We start from the raw sequence: 18793 nt of genomic DNA on the forward strand, positions 1-18793 counted from the left end.
GTGAAATACCGAGACTCCAAGAAATTTAGTTGCATTTTATGTGAAAAATAAGTTTCTGTTTTTTCTTTTTTTTTTTTCCTTGTCATTGGATGAATATTGCCTATTTTCATTATGTTTCTTTTTCAAGAGTTCTATAGTATTTTATACTCAACTCTGTATCTTTTATAATAATAATAATAATAATAATCATATTCTGAGAACCATTTCAACAGTTCTGATTCAAAGTAATGCTGAAAATTTTACGCAAAGCTTCATTACAAAAGTTTCATTGAATATTGAACCACTGCATGGAAAAGTAGAAGGGGTAAACAAACATTAAGACATTCATTGTATGCAGCGTACACAACCATTCGTAAATAATTGATTAATAACTGCAATTACTCCACCCTCTCTGTCCCAACAAATGACCAATTCACACTTCGGTCATGGCAGTTCGATAATGAGATAAATTGAACGGTTTTCGGTGAGAAACAGCTGTAACGTCGTATTTATTTATTGAAGTTATTAGCGCCACGATTACGTTACGTCTCTTTATCTTAATTGAGCCTGAAGAACGCTCTCGGAAAGATCAGAAACTGTCGACTATTTGTACTCTTTCGTCAGCTATCGTGATACATGTTCTCTATAAAAAGGTTCTCGAAGAAATCACTATGTAGTCCCAGGTGTCCATATTACAGATCAGCTATAAAGCAGAAATTTATCCTGTTTTCTTTGTTTTGTCACATAAATGTAGCATTTAGGGCTCAAATATGGAGCAGCTATATAGCAGATACGCCGTTGCCTCAAACAGGGAAAACGCCTGCTTTCAAAAAGGAATATTGATGGATCAAGCGAATATTTGTTCCATGTGAGCTCCATCCCTGATACCTTCATGTGATATAAAAAAAAATAAATGATTTTCGAAGAGTTTTGAATTCCAAGAATGTTCAAATGGTTTTTGTTGTCGTTTCAACATCCTTCCTTATATATTTCGGATCTATATCGTCTTAGCCATCATACATCTTTCGAATCGTCTACAAATAAACCAACTGAACGAACTGTCTAATAGAAATTTTATGATTTCCACGTGTGATCAATTTCGATTCCAACAAGGTCGATTCCCATATCCACCAGGCTTAATCAAAACTTAAAATAAGAATAATATACATAATTGATCGTAAGGCCATATTTAGAACTGCATTTTACGTAATGAGGAGCAGTCTGGATTTAACAATTTTTTTGCTTCGAATGATATGAGTATCTACTTACCAAGTATCCATATATTGAAGAATCTAGACACTTCAAATCATGCTGTACCATTGTTTTACGTCTCGACTGACTGAATTGAATTTTTATTCGTTTATTCAATTAGAATCTTGTTGTGTGTAATTTGGTGGTCGTGAGTAAGAAAATTGAATATCTGGTAGAAATATCTACGCATTCATTTATGAAGTTTTCAACCAACTACTGCTCACCTTGGAATAAATTCTAGCACCTTTGATTCTTTGAAAATGGCTGAAGAATGCTCAGATGACGTCAGTAGGAAAATTCTGTTCATGAGTATGAATGCATAGAGCAGATGACAACATGATTTCATGTAGATAGATATATATCGAAGAAGGACCATTGAAAACAGTCTTGTAAACAATTTATTTCATTCTCTCAGACAATAGGTGAGGAGAAATTGCCGAAGTTTTCCTACGAGTTCCATAATATCGAAATGAATCAACTTATCGTAGGATTCCATCGCTTATTCACGTGATACTATCTGTGCAGAAGAAAAAACAGATTAAAATATCTCACTGGTCTCTTCCAGTTCACCCACCACAACGCCAAATTTGCTTGAACCCGGTTTTAAAAATGAACGATCGATAATAACGATATTTCAATATTTTATCTGATCGAAATTTCACACCAGCCAGATCTTATGGAGTAGATTGTTTAGACGCCGAAGCGATTGAGATCGACAACGTCTATAATTAAAAGATCATAATCTGCTCAAAATTCAGTGAGGAGAAATTTAATATGTTGTTAGTATGCTGGTTAATTTTCAACACCTTATTAGAAGTGGATCGTTTAAATGCATAGTGATTAGAATAGCTTGATGCTCGATGAAAAAAACCATTAACTATTATTTTTATTGTAAATAACACAATCTGTATGTGTGAAAATTCTAGCTTATATAATTGTCTTTGAGAGGATTTTCTGAAATGAAACGTTTTCACTCATGGTAGAGTTCCCTGGTCTTCTATACTGATGGAATATTCGTCGTTTCTTCTAAAATATAACATCGTCTGGCTGCAAACAAATAGAAGCTTGTCTTATCTTGTCGCTTAACTCTTGCATTCAGGATAAAACTCACTGTCTGCTCGGTACCAAATGTTTATTTTTCTTCGGGATGCAAATATTGACGAGAATGCGATAATATACATAACAAGTTTGATATTTACCTTTGTGAAAACGTAAAACGCCCCCTGGTATACAAAAGGAGGTTACATACCATCTTACAATTGCATCTACACTTCTACTTCTACTCGAAGACCGTTTTGCCACTTTTACAACTAGATTTCACACCTCATCTTTCGCAATGGAAGACGTATGTTGGTCATATTTCTGACTATCGTTGAGTTCATTCACTGTGCAATGTTTAATCACTTTTATGTGAAGTTAATTCGTAGTTTGATGAATCTATATAATGAGATAAAACCAAATTGCTGAACTCTTGGAGCAACAGGAGAGTAATAACGTATAAAATCGTTGTTTTCTCTTCATATATTGGATAGAAACTTCCATAAATTGAAGCCCAAACGAAATAATGTAGAGATTGAATGATTTCTCATTCAAAACATTCTTAGTTCGAAATATTCCGTGTCTAACTTCAAAGTTCAGTTTCTACATAAAACGAGAAGAATCATATTAGGCTTACCGAACATTTTACGCAACCAGCTTTAAATGGTTCCAATTAAAAGTTTGCCGATGCAAAACAGGATCGCTCCAAACAATTATTATTCTACGTAAGCTTCCTCACATCGTTAATTTAAGTAGGACTCCAACAATACGAGCTGAATTTTAATTGGCAATCCTCCTCATCCAACACTGCGAAATATCGATTTCAGTTTTTGCACTTAAAGAACGTAAAACTCTCGGTTTTTATTTTTACTAGCACCCGCACATGCGTGGATGGAAAAATAGGTTTCCATACTGTTTGTTCCAGGTGAAGAGCCATGCAGAAGATGGATTCTAGAATTGGACTCGACTTCATTGTCGAGAATCCAGAGTACATAAGGAAATTGGCAGCTGCCTTGGACACCACTAACGTAACTGTCAAGAAGCAGGTTTTCGAGTTACTGTCAGCCCTCTGTGTCCATAACGCTGAAGGTCACGCAAGAGCCTTAGATACTTTAGAAGATTATAAGGTAATAAATACTACATAATATGTTAGCCTGTAGATTCATAGAAGATGCCTTCTATGAAGTTTCACTTCTTAGGTACATTGGTGTTTTTTGTAGATACAACTTATAGAGGCTTTACTGCGAGAGAATGAAACGAATGGTGAGTTTATGCAGAGTTACTAAGAACTAATACCTAAGAAGGTATTACTTCTCAATAAGTAACTCTGCATAAACTCACCAGAAGACTCCCCACCTCCAAGTATATCTGTGAATAGATGGTGTGTAGTTAAACACACAATTATTCATCATAATAATGCTCATAACATAATGGACTTAAATTAAAACTATCTGCAATCCACAACCATTCACATAATCCACGAATGAAACGCCACATCGGTTCTCTACTCTAATAAAAGACCATTATCATTCATGAACTATCGCCATTCGACCAAGTTTCCATAAAATAACATCGGGGAACCTCTCCTCATTGATATTGAACAGCATCGTCGACCTTCTGTTGAACGTTAATCTTCGATCTAGATAAAGTTCTTGCTTTCCACGTATATATTGATCCATCAGAGCCATTACGTAAGAAGTGACACAATGTCATCAATTAGATGTACCAGTACAAGTGGGCAGGCATAATGGTTTTATCTTTTAATTAATTTGAACAGATAGAAGTATTGAATTCTCGGTCGGTTGGACTCTGGCTGGCAGTTACCGTAATGGATTTATGTTTGAAGAACTGGCAATTGGAAACATTTAAATGAGCTGAATGATCACTTCAGTTCGGAAGTTAGGAAGGAACGAATGAGAGATCAACGAACTTGAAGGACTTGATAATACGATTGTTATCTGAATCTACACGTGTTTCGCTTCAACTACACTCCATCTTCAGTAATGTGAAGAGGAAAAAAATGAATGAAAATAGCAGTAAAACATTGACTCATTTTTATGGATCAGTTTAAATTTCTCCTCGCAAAAAACAATCTTGTGATAGTCATGTTTTTTTTCACTTTAACACCTTGTATGTCTATTAGTGGATATTGTTGAGGTGTTTTAATAATCTCAATGATAATATTGACGCCCTTTATGATCTGTTTCAGAAAATGAAAGGCGAGAGATATAGACTGAGTATGATAGTTAAAGAACTGGACAGGTCTACTATAGTGGAATATCAGACAGCTTTAGTTGCTTTCATAAATTGCCTGATCATTTCAACACCACGCCTCACAGACAGAACTAGACTGAGGAACGAATTTATTGGTAAGTTTTTCACCTGTCACTTCAAGCATTTCATCCTAAAACTAAATCCATATGAAAAACGGTCTGAAGATACAATTTTTCATTATTTCGAATAATTTTTCTGCTGAAATTCAAACGAAAGACACTGTTTTATGTACCCTTTTCCCAGTAAAATTCCAAATCTTCATGTACTCGTTAATTCGATGTCCATCAGCTGATAAGGGAGCCATCAGCTTGTTTTAATCATCAGTAAAGATGACATATGTTTGTTTATATTAGGTTAGGTTAGGTGGACCTAACCTAAGTTAGGTTCGGTCTGGTTATGTTAGGTTAGATTTGGGTCGAGTTAGGTTCGGTTTCGTTATGTTAGGTTAGATTTAGGTGGAGTTAAGTTAGGTTCGGTTTGATTATGTTAGGTTAGGTTTAGGTGGAGTTAAGTTAGGCTCGGTTTGGTTATGTTAGGTTAGATTTAGGTGGAGTTAAGTTAGGTTCGGTTTGGTTATGTTAGGAAAGATTTAGGTGGAGTTAAGTTAGGTTCGGTTTAGTTATGTGAGGTTAGATTAGGTTAGTTTTTGTTAGGTAAAGTTCGATTGGGTTGGGCTGCAACTCAGTTAAAAACGCACAAAACGCTGATTTTCCTACTTCACATCCTGATGAATTTCTGGTAAACTTCTACCAGACTCTTATCGGGATTTAAAATAGGTAGAGATCTAGATTCTCTTTATCATATAAGTAGCAACTCATAGGTCATAGGTTCAGTTTGTTGAATATTATGTTAGGATAAGTTATGTTAGATCAGGTTAGGTTTTGTTTGGTTAAATTCGATTGGGTTAGGCTGCAACACAGTTAACAACGTACAAAAACGCTGATTTTCCTAATCCACATCCTGTTGAAATTCTGGTAGAATTCTATCAGACCCTTATCAGTATTTGAAATAGGCAGAGGTCTAGATCTGAAGAACAATCAAGTAAATTTCAAGAAGTCGAAGCCAAATCTCAAACTTCGCCAAACTTGGACTATGACTTCTACAGCCACCAAAAACTCTAAACTTAGCCGAGATAAAAATATCGATAAAACAACCTGTTTCTTCAATATCAACCATCGCTTACCGGTGCACCCAAAGAACATAAATTCGACGAAAGCGATAGCGTGGGCGGACAATTCTATGATCTATTAATCGACGCGTCTCACGCATCTTCGAAAAACGTGACGGACCAGACCTGAGGACCATCGATCATCATTATATTATCGTGATTCATTTGTTAGCGGGCGTATTATCCAATATTTTACGACATCGCGGTAACCTTGACACCATCACCGGTGCCCACGGTAATTCGCACTCGTGAAAGTGAAAGAGGTCGAACGAATTGCTGCATTCCGCAAGATGAATCTCTATATTTTCACCTATACAGGCGGTTCGGACGTGAAGGTCGCCGGAGGACTAAATCGCGACAGGCGGAAATGGACGAAACGCCATTTGTTGGGACGGTTTCTGCACCACAGAATCGATTCTAACCTAACTTACAATCTCCTTGAAGAGGAAACACACTTCGATATGCTGCTTCATCCAAAAGATTTACAGATCAACTGAATTTCCTCTCCGTCTGCAGATGACTGATAAATTACCCCAAAAATAACGGTCAAAATTTGATATTATGAAACACGCAATACTTTGTGTACGCAGACGCAGATTCTAACCTCGATTCTACTAGATCATGCGCACTATAGTTGGGGAGCCGACGATGCCAAATCCGGATTTACGCGAGCGTCGTGTGGAGACCTAGTGGATTTTGAAGATCAGATGGTAGAAAGAAAAAAAGGTTCTATGATGTATGCACTTTCAGCGGTGGGGAAAGCGTCTGCAGGTCTTCAAAGATATAAAGAAAAATCGTCAGGTGTACATACTCAAGCGTGTCAGATTAAGATACTGTATATGCCCTATGTGTCTCTGATAATAAATTCATGTCAATCTGACAGTTTGCGTGGTGTGGCTGGCCGTACGGAACAGTTGAAAATGGTGTCAGCGTGTCAGATTTTTAAAGGATATGTTAATTGGACCCAAAGGAAGCTACTCTTCAAAAGACTGATTATTCGGACGTGACGCATGGTTAATCTCAATGTTGCAGACGTGTTGACCCATTTATCTGACACTAATTAGGAAGGGTTTTCTTCATCTGACAATTTGAAGATGATAACAAGGAATTTCTTTTCAATATCTTCTTTCCTGTACTTCTCATCGTTTCTGTTTTCATTATGAAAGTTGTAGATAATTAAATTCTATACAAATTTTGTCTGAAGCAATTTTACATACTCTTAACCGTTTTTGAGTAAGAGGGCGATAAGGGCGAGGAGCTTAGCCACACATGCGAAAGGCCAAGGTCATAGCTCTAATGTGCATTCATAGCCATATATCTCGAAAACGTTCAAACGTAGAAAAAATTGCTTCGGACAAAATTTGTAGAAAATGTTGAGCCCTACAACTTTTATAATGAATGTGAAAACAATTTGAAGCCCAGGAGAGGAGATAATTCAAAAAAACTGATTTTTGGGACCTCTACGGCCAATTTTTATTGTTTCGGCTTGCTGAAACTTTCAGATTATATTTTTTCCTTTATTCTTGAATAATTAGCTTCAAAATAAGAAAAACGCTACCGCGCTAGAGAATGTACACGTTTTTTTTGCAAGTTTGGCGCCCTCCCACACATTGTCGTCACGCTTAAATTGTCAGATTAAGAGAATGTAAACTTTTCAACATGTAAATTATACACTTACACCTTCCCCATAAATAATTCTGTCTGTTTCTGAAAACCTCATGGAAAACCATTCAGTTCTTTATTACGAACAGATAGACTTAATTTAATGATATGCCTAGTTTCAATACATCGTGACCCAAGTTTTGAAAATTCTACACATCAGCGACGAAATCCGACGACCCTTTTACGCAGAACGCATTGGTATTCACCAAGTCGCAACATAACAGTGTCTCAACTGCCTAAAAGAGATTCAACCGCAGCATTTCCGCAAAGACTTAATCACAGTCCACCATTCTTAATTGCCCGTTGCAGTCCATTCCTTAACGTCCGCAGGCGGACGATTGTCTTCACCCTTGTTAATATTCCATATGATTCTTCTTTTCAGGATGTCATCTACTTCCTGTGCTGAACAATCTGAGGTAAGTGCCTTTATCAGTTTGAGTCAATGACGCCTATGAGGAGCTATATGGTCGAACCTCCATCGGCCGGATGATAAAAATAATGGGGATTCAGAAGGGAATCACATTTCAATGAGGCATGGGGGTTTATTCTTGTCACGTATATCTCGGTGTTTGTTGAGCGATAACACCTGACCGCTCTTGAAGTCGGCATTTGTTTATTCAACGTCGAGAACGGCTCTTGTAATAAGATGAGGAATTATCGGTATTCCTTTGATTTTAATTCGATAATGGTATGGTACAAAAAAAATCTCGTTCTTGGGATGAAAGGTCTTCCAAATCCGGCAAATTGAACGTGGACGCATCTGGTCGTATACAGGGTGTCCCACGGTGGATGGCCTGTTAGATGTTTACGGAGAACTGATCATAGGATTGTTCTGAAAATTTAGGTACTAGGGTTTACGTTACTGATCTTTCTGACCAAAATATTTTCAATATTATGACGTTGCCGCTTGCAGGAAAAAATGCTACAAATTTCGTTATTTGATATGGGACACCCTATTTATTATTTCGCTTCTCTATGCCCATATCTGAGTATTTTTGCCTAGAACTTCCCTATCCCTATTACTGATACAATCTTAAGATTTGTTCTCTGTAAACGTCTATAATAGGGCATCCACACAGCTGTGGATTTTTTAAACAGAGTTGTATTCAGCCAAACTACCCAATTTTTCAAATTTTACAGATACTTTTTAATTTTTGAACATCAAATTATTTGAAAACGGCGCATTATACGAGAAAATATGGGGAATACTTTTATTTTACAAAACGCTCAAATATTCATTAGATAGCGTACAACTTAGTTTAAAAAGTTGGGTTCTTTGAATTTTTGTTATTTTTATGGTATGTAATGAGAAAACTGGAAGACGTGGGTGATATCTTGTGTTCGAAAAAAATTCATCAAATGAATGAAAAACTATATTCCGAAATTCGTTTCATTCGATGAAACCGTTTGTGAGATAGAACTAAAAATAACATTTTTTTTATGGTTTTTCAACAGCCTGTATCTTTTGAACCGAAACGATTCGAAAAAAAACGGTAAAGAAAAAAAGTGTTTCTTTTTACCTCAATAAACTACTGTTGAAATATTTGTACGTGTCAAAGACTCACCCTGTATAGTCTGGTACCACCTACCTCGGAATACCTTATGTTGATCTGCGTATGTTCTTGGTTGAAAACGGGATGATTATTGAATTCAATCAACAAAATGATACTATAGGTAAACGAAAATAATTTCTTATTATTATCATCATTAAAAAAATTATCCCTACCAACGTATCACATTTTCTGAGTCAAATGATGACAAAACAATCATGTGTGACTTTTTTATGGGTAAAATTGAATAATTATCGATTTCTCTGATAAGCAAAACGCAGAACAGATGCCGAAAAACAATTAAGAAAAGCGAGCCTTCTTCCTTAAATGAAAGATCGGTCTATTCCTCAATGAATGTCTAAATTATATAGGCAATAATATTTGAACGCTTCAAAATTGCTTCCTTTGTCAGGAAATGTGCTGAAGCTGAACCGGAACTAGCTGTTCAACTGGACGTGTTCGACGAACAGCGTGACAGCGACGATGCGCAAACAGCCCAACAAGGACCTCATGGAGTGGATCTCAACTCTCCTCTGGATGTGTTCTACGCTATACTCAAGCAGGTAATTAAGAAGTTCCCATCCAACTTCAAGACCAAGAACTCCAAGTGAAACTTACTCTCTTTGTTTTACCTGAACTCCTCATAAAAATGATTCTACTACTAAACAGGTGGCAGAAACACCACAAGAAATACCATTCCTCAGCATCCTCCAACACCTGCTACGTATAGATCCAAAGGAGGCCATCAGCGACATCATCTGGGATTCTGCAGAGCGTCTGGTGCATCGAGCAACCCTACTAGAGAACAGGGAAGACGCAGCCAGGTTGCTCAGAGCTCCCAGCGTGCAGAACCGGCTCTATTGCCATTGCCAACAGAGATCGCCGGACGGAAGTATCAGTCGTAGACAATCCCTGTCTACGCCACTGAGTCCTACCTCCGCCGGACCCATACCTCCACCCCCACCGCTGAACAGTGAGTATTTCTTGGACTTGATGCATATTTTGGACTGGTTTTTATTGGGGTGTCTCATTTCAGATGCTTCGTTACCTCCCCCTCCACCACCCCCACCAAACATTCCACAACCCCCGACGATACCCCCGCCAGCGCCCGTTCCACCCCCCTCACCGCATAGGCTTCAACCTCGTCCTCCAGTTATGAGGACGGAACCAGAGACTGTGATAGAAAAGTTACCGCAACAAGAGATACCAGCGCCAAAAATCAAGATGAAGACCATCAACTGGAATAAGATACCCAGTAATAAGGTGAGTGGTTTTTGGCCGAAAGTTGCCGCAAACCCCTGACAAATTATACACATAAACCTCCCTGATCAACCATTCTGTCTGTTGGTCGAAGCCGCGTGAGAATCCGTTCAGTATTTCTTGAGTTTATCGCGAACAAACACACAGACTTACTTGGCGGGATCTTTATTTTACGAGGATTTATTGAAATCTAGTTAGCCTAGACCAGTACCGTGCATAAAAAAAATATTGCGTTACCATAGCAACGAACAATAACTCATTAGAACTGTCAGTGTGAAGTTTGAGGTTAAAATCGTAAGCCAGAGTTACGCAATAAATTAAAAGAAAGAAGATGTCCACCGAAATTGTAAAGATAGAGAAATTGGAGTATCGAGCCATCATCAAGTACCCGTAATTAAAAGGGTTAATAGGTAAGCAGATTTACGAAGATATGCTTACTACCCTTGGTGATCAATGTCCTTCATCCTATAGTTCACGTCAATTTAGACATGAGAAGATTGCTGCAAAATGGATCCCCAAATGTTTGAATGTTGACCAAAAGCGTGCAAGGGTAGAAGCATCACGTTCGATCTGTGCTCGATGTGAAAACGATGTAGACTTGCTTAAACCGAATTGTTACTATGGATGAGATTTGGGTACTTTTCTACGATCCAGAAACAAAGCGGCAATCGATGGAATGGCGACACTCTGGTTGTCCAAGACCTTGGAAGTTTCGTGTCCAAAAATCTGCTGGAAAAGTTCTTGCTTCAGTTTTTTGGGATTGCCATGGAATAATCATGACTGATGTTTTGGATCAAGGTACAACAATAACCGGAGATTACTATTCGACATTACTGACCTCTCTGCGGGAAAAAATTTAAGAGAAAAGACGCGGAAAGCTATCCAAAAGTGTTTTGTTTTTGCAGGACAACGCCCATGCACACAAATCCCATGTTGCCATGCAAAAAATTCGTGATTTATTGTTTTAATTACTAGAACACCCCCTTATTCACCAGATTTGGCTCCATCCGACTATCTTCTCTTTCCTCAACTGAAAAAAAGTTTAAAAGGTCGTAAATTTTCTTCCAACGAGGAGGTAATAAAAGCTGTGGAGGTCTGGTTTGCAGAGCAAGAAGAAACATTTTTTTTCAAAGGTCTAGAGATGTTGCAGGTTGGCTGTAATAAATGTATCCAATTAAGAGAAGAATATGTTGAGTAATAAAATATTTTGACATTGAAATTTTGTTTGGTTATATAGTAGGCAAAGAATATTTCAATATATCCTCGTATAATATGAGATGATCAGCTCAATTTTCGTGTAGGTGGTAGGAAAAAACAACGTGTGGACTCAGGTAGCTTACTCCCACCAGCATTCCCCGATGGCAGATATGGACTGGTCCGAAATGGAAGGGCTGTTCTGTCTGCAAGCTCCCCCTTCCCCCAAGCTCGGTGGTAGGGAACCTACGTCCAATACAGCAGACCCTGTGGAGAGAAGACTGAGAAAAGACAACGCAGAGGTGAACAGTCCCCAGCTTATTGCAATAAGAGATCAAACAAACCATCTTTGTAACTTTTACAGATCGCCTTGTTGGACGGTAAAAGGAGCCTGAATGTAAATATATTCCTTAAGCAGTTCAGAAGGTGAGATTGTGTAAAAAAAAAGGGTAAGACTGTGGGTTTCTACGAGATTTTTGCAGCTCCAACGAAGAGATAGTTCGTCTGATAAGGGAGGGAGCACACGAAGAAATAGGAGCTGAGAAGTTGAAGGGGCTCTTGAAGATCCTGCCTGAGGTGGACGAACTGGACATGTTGAGATCTTTCAGTGGGGAATTCCACAAGTTGGGGAATGCGGAGAAGTTCTTAGTGCAATTAATTCAATTATCCAAGTGAGTATACTGCGCGGATTTGAACGTTGAAGGTGTCGAAAATATGGATTTTTTGGGTCAAAAATGATCAAGGGGTTAGACCCCTTAAAATGACCTATTTGGTACTCTGTCTGAAAATCAGGATGTTCTATTAATGTCTTAGTATATAGAGTGCATAGAATTTGTTTAGAAGATTCTATAAAACCAAACAGTTGATGATTCGATAGAGAATTGCACTCCAGAGAGCTCTTCGAAGACAACTCGAAAATGAAAAGTGGAAAAAACAAAAAAATTATTTTCTCCTAAACTGGGCCAGATATTCGAAATTTTGGTATGAAAATATAGGTTTTCGAAAACGCTGAATCTATTGCAAGCATTTGAGAGAGCCTATCTCCCTTTGTTTAGATTTTTATCTTGGAAATGGCATTTTTCAAAAATTTGCAAATTTCAATCTGCGATATCTCCTGTTATATACGTCTAATCGAATTGGGATTTCCGGTTATATAATCAGCGTTGCCTAGGCTTCCACACTAGCACAAAAACTCGATTTCGAAAATTTCGATTTTTTGGGTCAAAAATGAGCAAGGGGTTAGACCCCCCTAAAATGGCCTATTTGCTACTCTGTCCGAAAATCAGGATGTTCCATAACTGCCTTAGGATATGGAGTGCATAGAATTTGTTTTGAAGATTCTATAAAACCAAACAGTTGATAATTCAATAGAGAATTGCACTCCAGAGAGCTCTTCCAAGTCAACTCGAAAATGAAAAGTGGAAAAACAAAAAAAATTATTTTCTCCTAAATAGGGTCAGATATTTGAAATTTTGGTATGAAAATATAGGTTTTCGAACACGCTGAATCTATTGCGAGTATTTTCGAAAGCCTACCTTCCTTCGTTTAGATTTTTATCTTGGAAATGGCATTTTTCAAAAATTTGCAAAATTCAATCTGCGATATCTCCTGTTATTTTCGTCTAATCGAATTGGGATTTCCGGTTATATAATCAGCGTTGCCTAGGCTTCCACCCTAGCACAAAAACTCGATTTCGAAAATCTCGATTTTTTGGGTCAAAAATGAGCAAGGGGTTAGACCCCCCTAAAATGACCTATTTGCTACTCTGTCTGAAAATCAGGATGTTCTATTACTGTCTTAGGATATGGAGTGCATAGAATTTGTTTTGAAGATTCTAGAAAACTCAACAGTTGATGATTCAATACAGAATTGCACTCCAGAGAGCTCTTCGAAGTCAACTCGAAAATGAAAAGTGGAAAATCAAAAAAAATTATTTTCTCCTAAACTGGGCCAGATATTTGAAATTTTGGTGAGAAAATATAGGTTTTCGAACACGCTGAATCTATTGCGAGCATTTTCGAGAGCCTATCTCCCTTTGTTTAGATTGTCATCTTGGAAATGGCATTTTTCGAAAATTGCAAATTTCAATCTGCGATATCTCCTGTTATTTTCGTCTGATCGAATTGGGATTTCCGGTTTTATAATCAGCATTGCCAAGGCTTCCACCCAAACACAAAAACTCGATTTCGAAAATATCGATTTTTTTGGGTAAAATTGAGCAAGGGGTTAGACCCCCCTAAAATGACCTATTTGCTACTCTGTCTGAAAATGAGGGTGTTCTATTACTGTCTTAGGATATGGAGTGCATAGACTTTGTTTTGAAGATTCTAGAAAACCAAACAGTTGATGATTCGATAGAGAATTGCACTCCAGAGAGCTCTTCGAAGTCAACTCGAAAATGAAAAGTGGAAAATCAAAAAAAATTATTTTCTCCTAAGCTGGGCCAGATATTTGAAATTTTGGTGAGTAAATATAGGTTTTCGAACACGCCGAATCTATTGCGAGCAATTCCGAAAGCCTATCTCCCTTCGTTCAGATTTTCATCTCGGTAATGGCATTTTTCAAAAATTGCAAATTTCAATCTGCGATATCTCCTGTTATATTCATCTGATCAAATTGGGATTTCCGGTTATATAATCATCGTTGTCAAGGCTCTCATCCTAGCATAAATACTCGATTTCAAAAGTGAACGGTCATCCCTAAAGAACTATCGAAGAATCGATTCTCCTTGGACTAATTTTTTCATCTGAAGGAAGGATTATGAATTGCGACTACTACCAAGAAAAGTAGTCTATAACACCATATGCCACATCACGTTCTCGAAAAAAAAAATTACGTAATATTTGTCCTGATCTTGCCGCTCATTCTCAGTAATTAGTTGCGACAATAATTCATCAACATTTTCAGTTATAAATTACGTATAGAGAGCATGCTACTGAAGGAGGAATTCGCCTCCAACATGAGTTATCTACAGCCGAGTATCAATTCGATGAAACTGGCCGCGCAAGGTAAATGATTTATTGCCGTACCTCGTCTTTAACCATTATTATTCCGATTCTAATTAATATTCCAGACCTGATGACCAATAAGCCACTCCAAGAGGTACTCTACATGATACTGGTAGCTGGAAATTTTCTCAACGCGGTAAGTATCGCTTATCTTTCAGATTTCATTGGTAAATACCGCTACTATTTCGTCGATTTTCAGGGAGGTTACGCTGGTGATGCCGCTGGTGTTAAATTGTCCTCATTGCAGAAGATTACGGATATCAGAGCCAACAGGCCGAACATGAACCTAGTCCATTTCGTGGCATTGGTGAGAAGCATCATTTACCTTCATGAATTATACGCGATAAAGAAATTTCCTGATTTTTCAGCAAGCAGAGAAAAGAAACAGGGAACTGATCAGTTTCACCGAGAATATAGGCCTTCTTGAAGACGCTGCCAAGTAAGTGACCATTAAATTCAATTGACTGCACCTTCGTCACAACCCTCTCCCTCCATTTCAGAACTACAGTCGAACAGTTACACAACGAAATAAACGCCCTAGATATAAGAATAAAGAAAATAAAGAAACAGATAGATAGCTTCAATACCGAAATAGAAATAAGGCATCAAATGGTGGATTTTCTATTGGTAAGTTCACTTTTCCATCGATTTACATGGTTGAACGCGTTTTTCCCGTAGTACGCGGAGCAAGAAGTGGAAAACGTACAAAGGGGGATGAAAGAATTGGAGAGCATCAGGGTCAAACTCGGCGAATTCTTCTGTGAGGATCTCAACACGTTCAAACTGGAAGAATGTTTCCGGATATTTCACGGTTTTTACTGCAAGTTCAAACAGGCCATAACGGAGAACGAGAGGAGGAGAATACAAGAGGAACAGGCCATGGCCAGGAGGAAACAGAGGGAGGAACTATTGGCCATAAAAAGGAAACAAAGTAAGTCGATGCTGATGCTGATGCTTCAGTAAATATGGTGATTTATGTGATCTTTCAGTGGAGACTATGGCTAACAGTGCAGATATAGAGACGCCATTCATCGATCTTCAACTTTACGAGCCAAGAAGCGCTTCGATGAAAAGGGTAAACATCGAAGGAATAATTTGATTTGATTATTGTTATTATGAACGTTTTATAGGGGAGAAAATCACAGGCTAATTCGGAAGATGAGCAGTCTATTACAGGTTCGCCGCTGTCTAGAAGGCGCTTAGGCTCTTTTAACGGTAATGGGGAACAATCGTACAACAGAGAAGAGAGGTCACCAGGTAAGTCCATCTCAATGTCAATATGATCGAAGGAATAAAAGTTTTGTTGATGCTGGTGGGTTTCTGAGTGTTTTTTTCCCTAGATATCACCCCAAACGGTAGTTTGAGAAGAAGAAGAAGTAGAGTTCTCTCGGAGGAAGACGAAGGTAACCTGATGGACTTCCTCAGATCTTCTGGTAACGACAGTAACCGGGAAAGAAAGTCTTGGGGAAGTTTAGGTGAGAATCAGTGGTCCACGAAGATTTTATGTGTACTTTTATCCTCGAAATTCTCACAGATCGCTCTTGGGCGAGGAAAATAAGAGGCAGCGGTCCGAGGAAGCGACCAGCGCTACTGAACGCCGACTTTAGTTCGGACAGGGAGAGACCGTCATCCCCCTCACCGTTATCAGAGTATAAGCCGATAGTTTCCTCGGCGCCGGAAGAGGAAACGACCACCAAGAAACCGAAGGAATGGCGACAAAAAATCGAGTCTTGGCTGCATTCCAACGACACTGATCCAAATGCTGACGACTCCAAGCGACAGGCTAGAAAATTGACCAACAGGAGGAGCTTGGAGATGGATTCTGGTCGGTTTGCATACAATCTACTGTCATTTCTTCTCTTCTTCTCGCGTTGAATCGCTCAACATCTATTTTGGTTGCAGAAAGCGAAAGGAGTGGTACCTTGGACACTCTGCCGGAAGGTAAACAGGTCTACAGTGGAAGCCAGTCGTCGTACAGGAAAATACACCCTGCCTGGAAACCCTCGGCCACCATCGAGAACACAGATGTGGTAGGCGCGATTGAAGCTGTTGAAGGTAAGTTGGCAACACTGTTTACTCGAAGAAACACTTCCAACTCCTATAAATCCTACAGATTTACAACCGCAAATCAAGGACAAGTCTGCTTGGCGAAAATCGACGTTGAACGTGGCCAACAGCACCGAAGAAACCCCCGAAGAAAAGTCCCGTCAGAGGTACCAACCTAGAAACGTCGACTCGACCAGGATTGCGGAAGAAGAGAATGATAGGAAGTCCCTCATAACCCAGCTGGCGGCCAAGCCAGCGAACGACAAACTCACCCTGTACATAAGACAACCGAGTGGTAGGTTCTTATTTTCGAAGACTCAGGAGTTGATACTGATCTAAATATTGATTCCAGAGGAGAAACCAACGAATTTAACGCACGTACCAAGGAGGATTAGAGATTCTCAGAGTAGCCTGGATCAGAGCGTAAACAACAAGGTGGATATAGACCAGGACAACATAGAGACACCTCCAGCCGTGAGGAAGATTTTCGTACCATCTCCAGTCGACAAACGAGAACCGGTACCGCCGTCACCATGCAGCAGAAGGATGTTGAATAGGTTAGGTCCACTTTTACACGATCCAAAAGACGATTTTAATCGATTTGTCCATTCAGGAACGACTGTGACGAAACTGAGGTGTTGGGAGACGGACAGTTCGATCGTCACTCCGCGACAAGAAGGACCAGAAGATTCAAACGCAGCACGGATACCGCAGAATCTTCTTCGCCACCAGAGCTCGCCGGCGAACCGCAGTTGACCAAAGAATCTTCACCGATTGACATTCCGGTGTCGCGTCAAACGATCGAAACTGTGGACGAGACAGCCGCCAGACTGAAAGCTTGGCAGGATAAGCTGAGGAACCAAGAGGCCGAGAGTAGATTGAATAGAAGGTAGGTTAGAAAAAGGAATGGAGTACTGTTACAGTACTGAACGAACGTCGAAAAGTCCAAACGCAACTGCGGACCGGTTTCGGGATCACTGTCCCTCGTCAGTAAAGTGTAGCGTTGACATTGTCAAAATCGTTGGTTGGCATTCGTTACTGTGGGGCAGGCAACGCCTGTAGTTTCGCCTGGCCTACTGACCTTACCAATATAATCTAACCTAATTCATTTCATCATGAATTTCGGCCGATAAATCTGCTCTCTTCATCAGGAACAGAAACCATACTGAGATAAAGCCCGAAGACGTCAAGAAGGCCTTCCAAATCGGCCACCAGACGAAGAAACAGAGTTTCACGACCAGTGGAAAGCCGCAGTCTAACAGGATCGACATGCGCAGGCAGAAGGAGCACGACAATGACGAGGGGTTCGAGGAAACGCAAAGCCTGATGTCCGAATCACCAAGTCAGGGGGCGTCTTCAGACGTCCCAGATACTACTAGGATAGTCATCGAAGACTTCACGAAAGAAAAGTGAGCTACAACATGAGTTGTTGGTGGTACCGGATAAATAGGTTTGTTTTTTTCAGAAACCGTGATTTCAACAAATCGATCAACGGTAAAGTGAGCAGGGATGGTTCGAAGAAAGAGCGAGAGGTTAAACCAACGGTTAAGAAGAGCGTGGTGATTCCAAAAGAACCCAGAAGGACGCCCGTTGGAGTGGTACCAAGGTTGAGGACTCCCTTAGACCGGAGTTCGTCAGTTCGGCAACACACACAAGTAGGACTTTTTATTTTACTCGATACTTATTATTTCGATTTACGACAATTTCAATCGTTTCCCAAAAAAAATTATTTTAAGTACTTAAAAATGAAAAATAAAAATGGGTAATTAAAATTTAAAGAGTCTTGTGCCAATTGCACAAGCTGGCAACGTCGACTGAAATATGCGTTGATAATAAAGGACAAAAAATACATTATCTTGATGAGATCGACAAAAATGACTGTCTATGAAGTCTGCGACGAACGAGGAAGGTCGTAAAATTTTATGGGATTTTTATGGTTGCAGTTGAGGCTCGCCAGTAAGTACGCGCCTTATGATGGCTGTAAATGAACAGGTGTTATTTTATAAACAAGCTGATCGGACATTGCTCTTTTTATTTTCTAGTTAGCGTTGTTGCCAAATGGTAAACTTGAAACAAAGCAATTTATTATTCATATTTGAAGATTGATTTTAAATCGACATATTTTTATGTTAGGTTTCGTCGAATTCCGGAGGTTATAGCTCCGCCGTCTTGAATAATTCATGCAGGGAATTTCTGGTGAGATGAATTATTTTGATGACTTCAACCTTGTGTCATATTCTTATTGACTTATGAGAGGCTTCTGCCTCTCTTTTGAAAACATCCTGTATTTCATGTACTCTCATCGGTGATTTCAAATGTATAATTCAACTTGATCGGAGATCAAGGGGAGTAATAAGAATAAA

The 18793-nt window shown here is 39.0% G+C and overlaps 2 protein-coding genes across 4 annotated transcripts in view; one reads left to right on the forward strand and one right to left on the reverse strand.

Moving 5' to 3' along the window:
• Positions 1-1396, reverse strand: part of LOC123318517 — a 76601-nt gene extending 75205 nt beyond the window's left edge. The window contains exon 1 of the mRNA XM_044905156.1: positions 1249-1396. Coding sequence (XP_044761091.1) covers positions 1249-1299 — 51 coding nt within the window. The 5' untranslated portion in view covers positions 1300-1396. The remainder of the gene's footprint in view (positions 1-1248) is intronic.
• The window catches only part of LOC123318513 (inverted formin-2), a 50975-nt gene that overhangs the window by 19869 nt on the left and 12313 nt on the right, over positions 1-18793 (forward strand). For 2 of the 3 annotated variants that reach the window (XM_044905149.1, XM_044905150.1), the window contains exons 2-26: positions 3194-3395; positions 4478-4637; positions 7755-7788; positions 9335-9485; positions 9592-9895; positions 9959-10185; positions 11484-11678; positions 11741-11802; positions 11859-12047; positions 14284-14384; positions 14450-14520; positions 14584-14691; positions 14753-14823; positions 14885-15011; positions 15063-15315; positions 15374-15459; positions 15515-15641; positions 15725-15859; positions 15919-16209; positions 16287-16439; positions 16498-16725; positions 16783-16987; positions 17044-17319; positions 17582-17839; positions 17881-18085. In XM_044905149.1, the coding sequence (XP_044761084.1) occupies positions 3204-3395; positions 4478-4637; positions 7755-7788; positions 9335-9485; positions 9592-9895; positions 9959-10185; positions 11484-11678; positions 11741-11802; positions 11859-12047; positions 14284-14384; positions 14450-14520; positions 14584-14691; positions 14753-14823; positions 14885-15011; positions 15063-15315; positions 15374-15459; positions 15515-15641; positions 15725-15859; positions 15919-16209; positions 16287-16439; positions 16498-16725; positions 16783-16987; positions 17044-17319; positions 17582-17839; positions 17881-18085 (4209 nt within the window). In that variant the 5' untranslated portion in view covers positions 3194-3203. The remainder of the gene's footprint in view (positions 1-3193; positions 3396-4477; positions 4638-7754; positions 7789-9334; positions 9486-9591; positions 9896-9958; positions 10186-11483; positions 11679-11740; positions 11803-11858; positions 12048-14283; positions 14385-14449; positions 14521-14583; positions 14692-14752; positions 14824-14884; positions 15012-15062; positions 15316-15373; positions 15460-15514; positions 15642-15724; positions 15860-15918; positions 16210-16286; positions 16440-16497; positions 16726-16782; positions 16988-17043; positions 17320-17581; positions 17840-17880; positions 18086-18793) is intronic. The other variant, XM_044905151.1, reaches the window with a different exon arrangement.

The sequence above is a fragment of the Coccinella septempunctata genome, chromosome 8 (genome assembly GCF_907165205.1).
Source record: "Coccinella septempunctata chromosome 8, icCocSept1.1, whole genome shotgun sequence".
Taxonomy (NCBI): Eukaryota; Metazoa; Arthropoda; class Insecta; order Coleoptera; family Coccinellidae; genus Coccinella; species Coccinella septempunctata.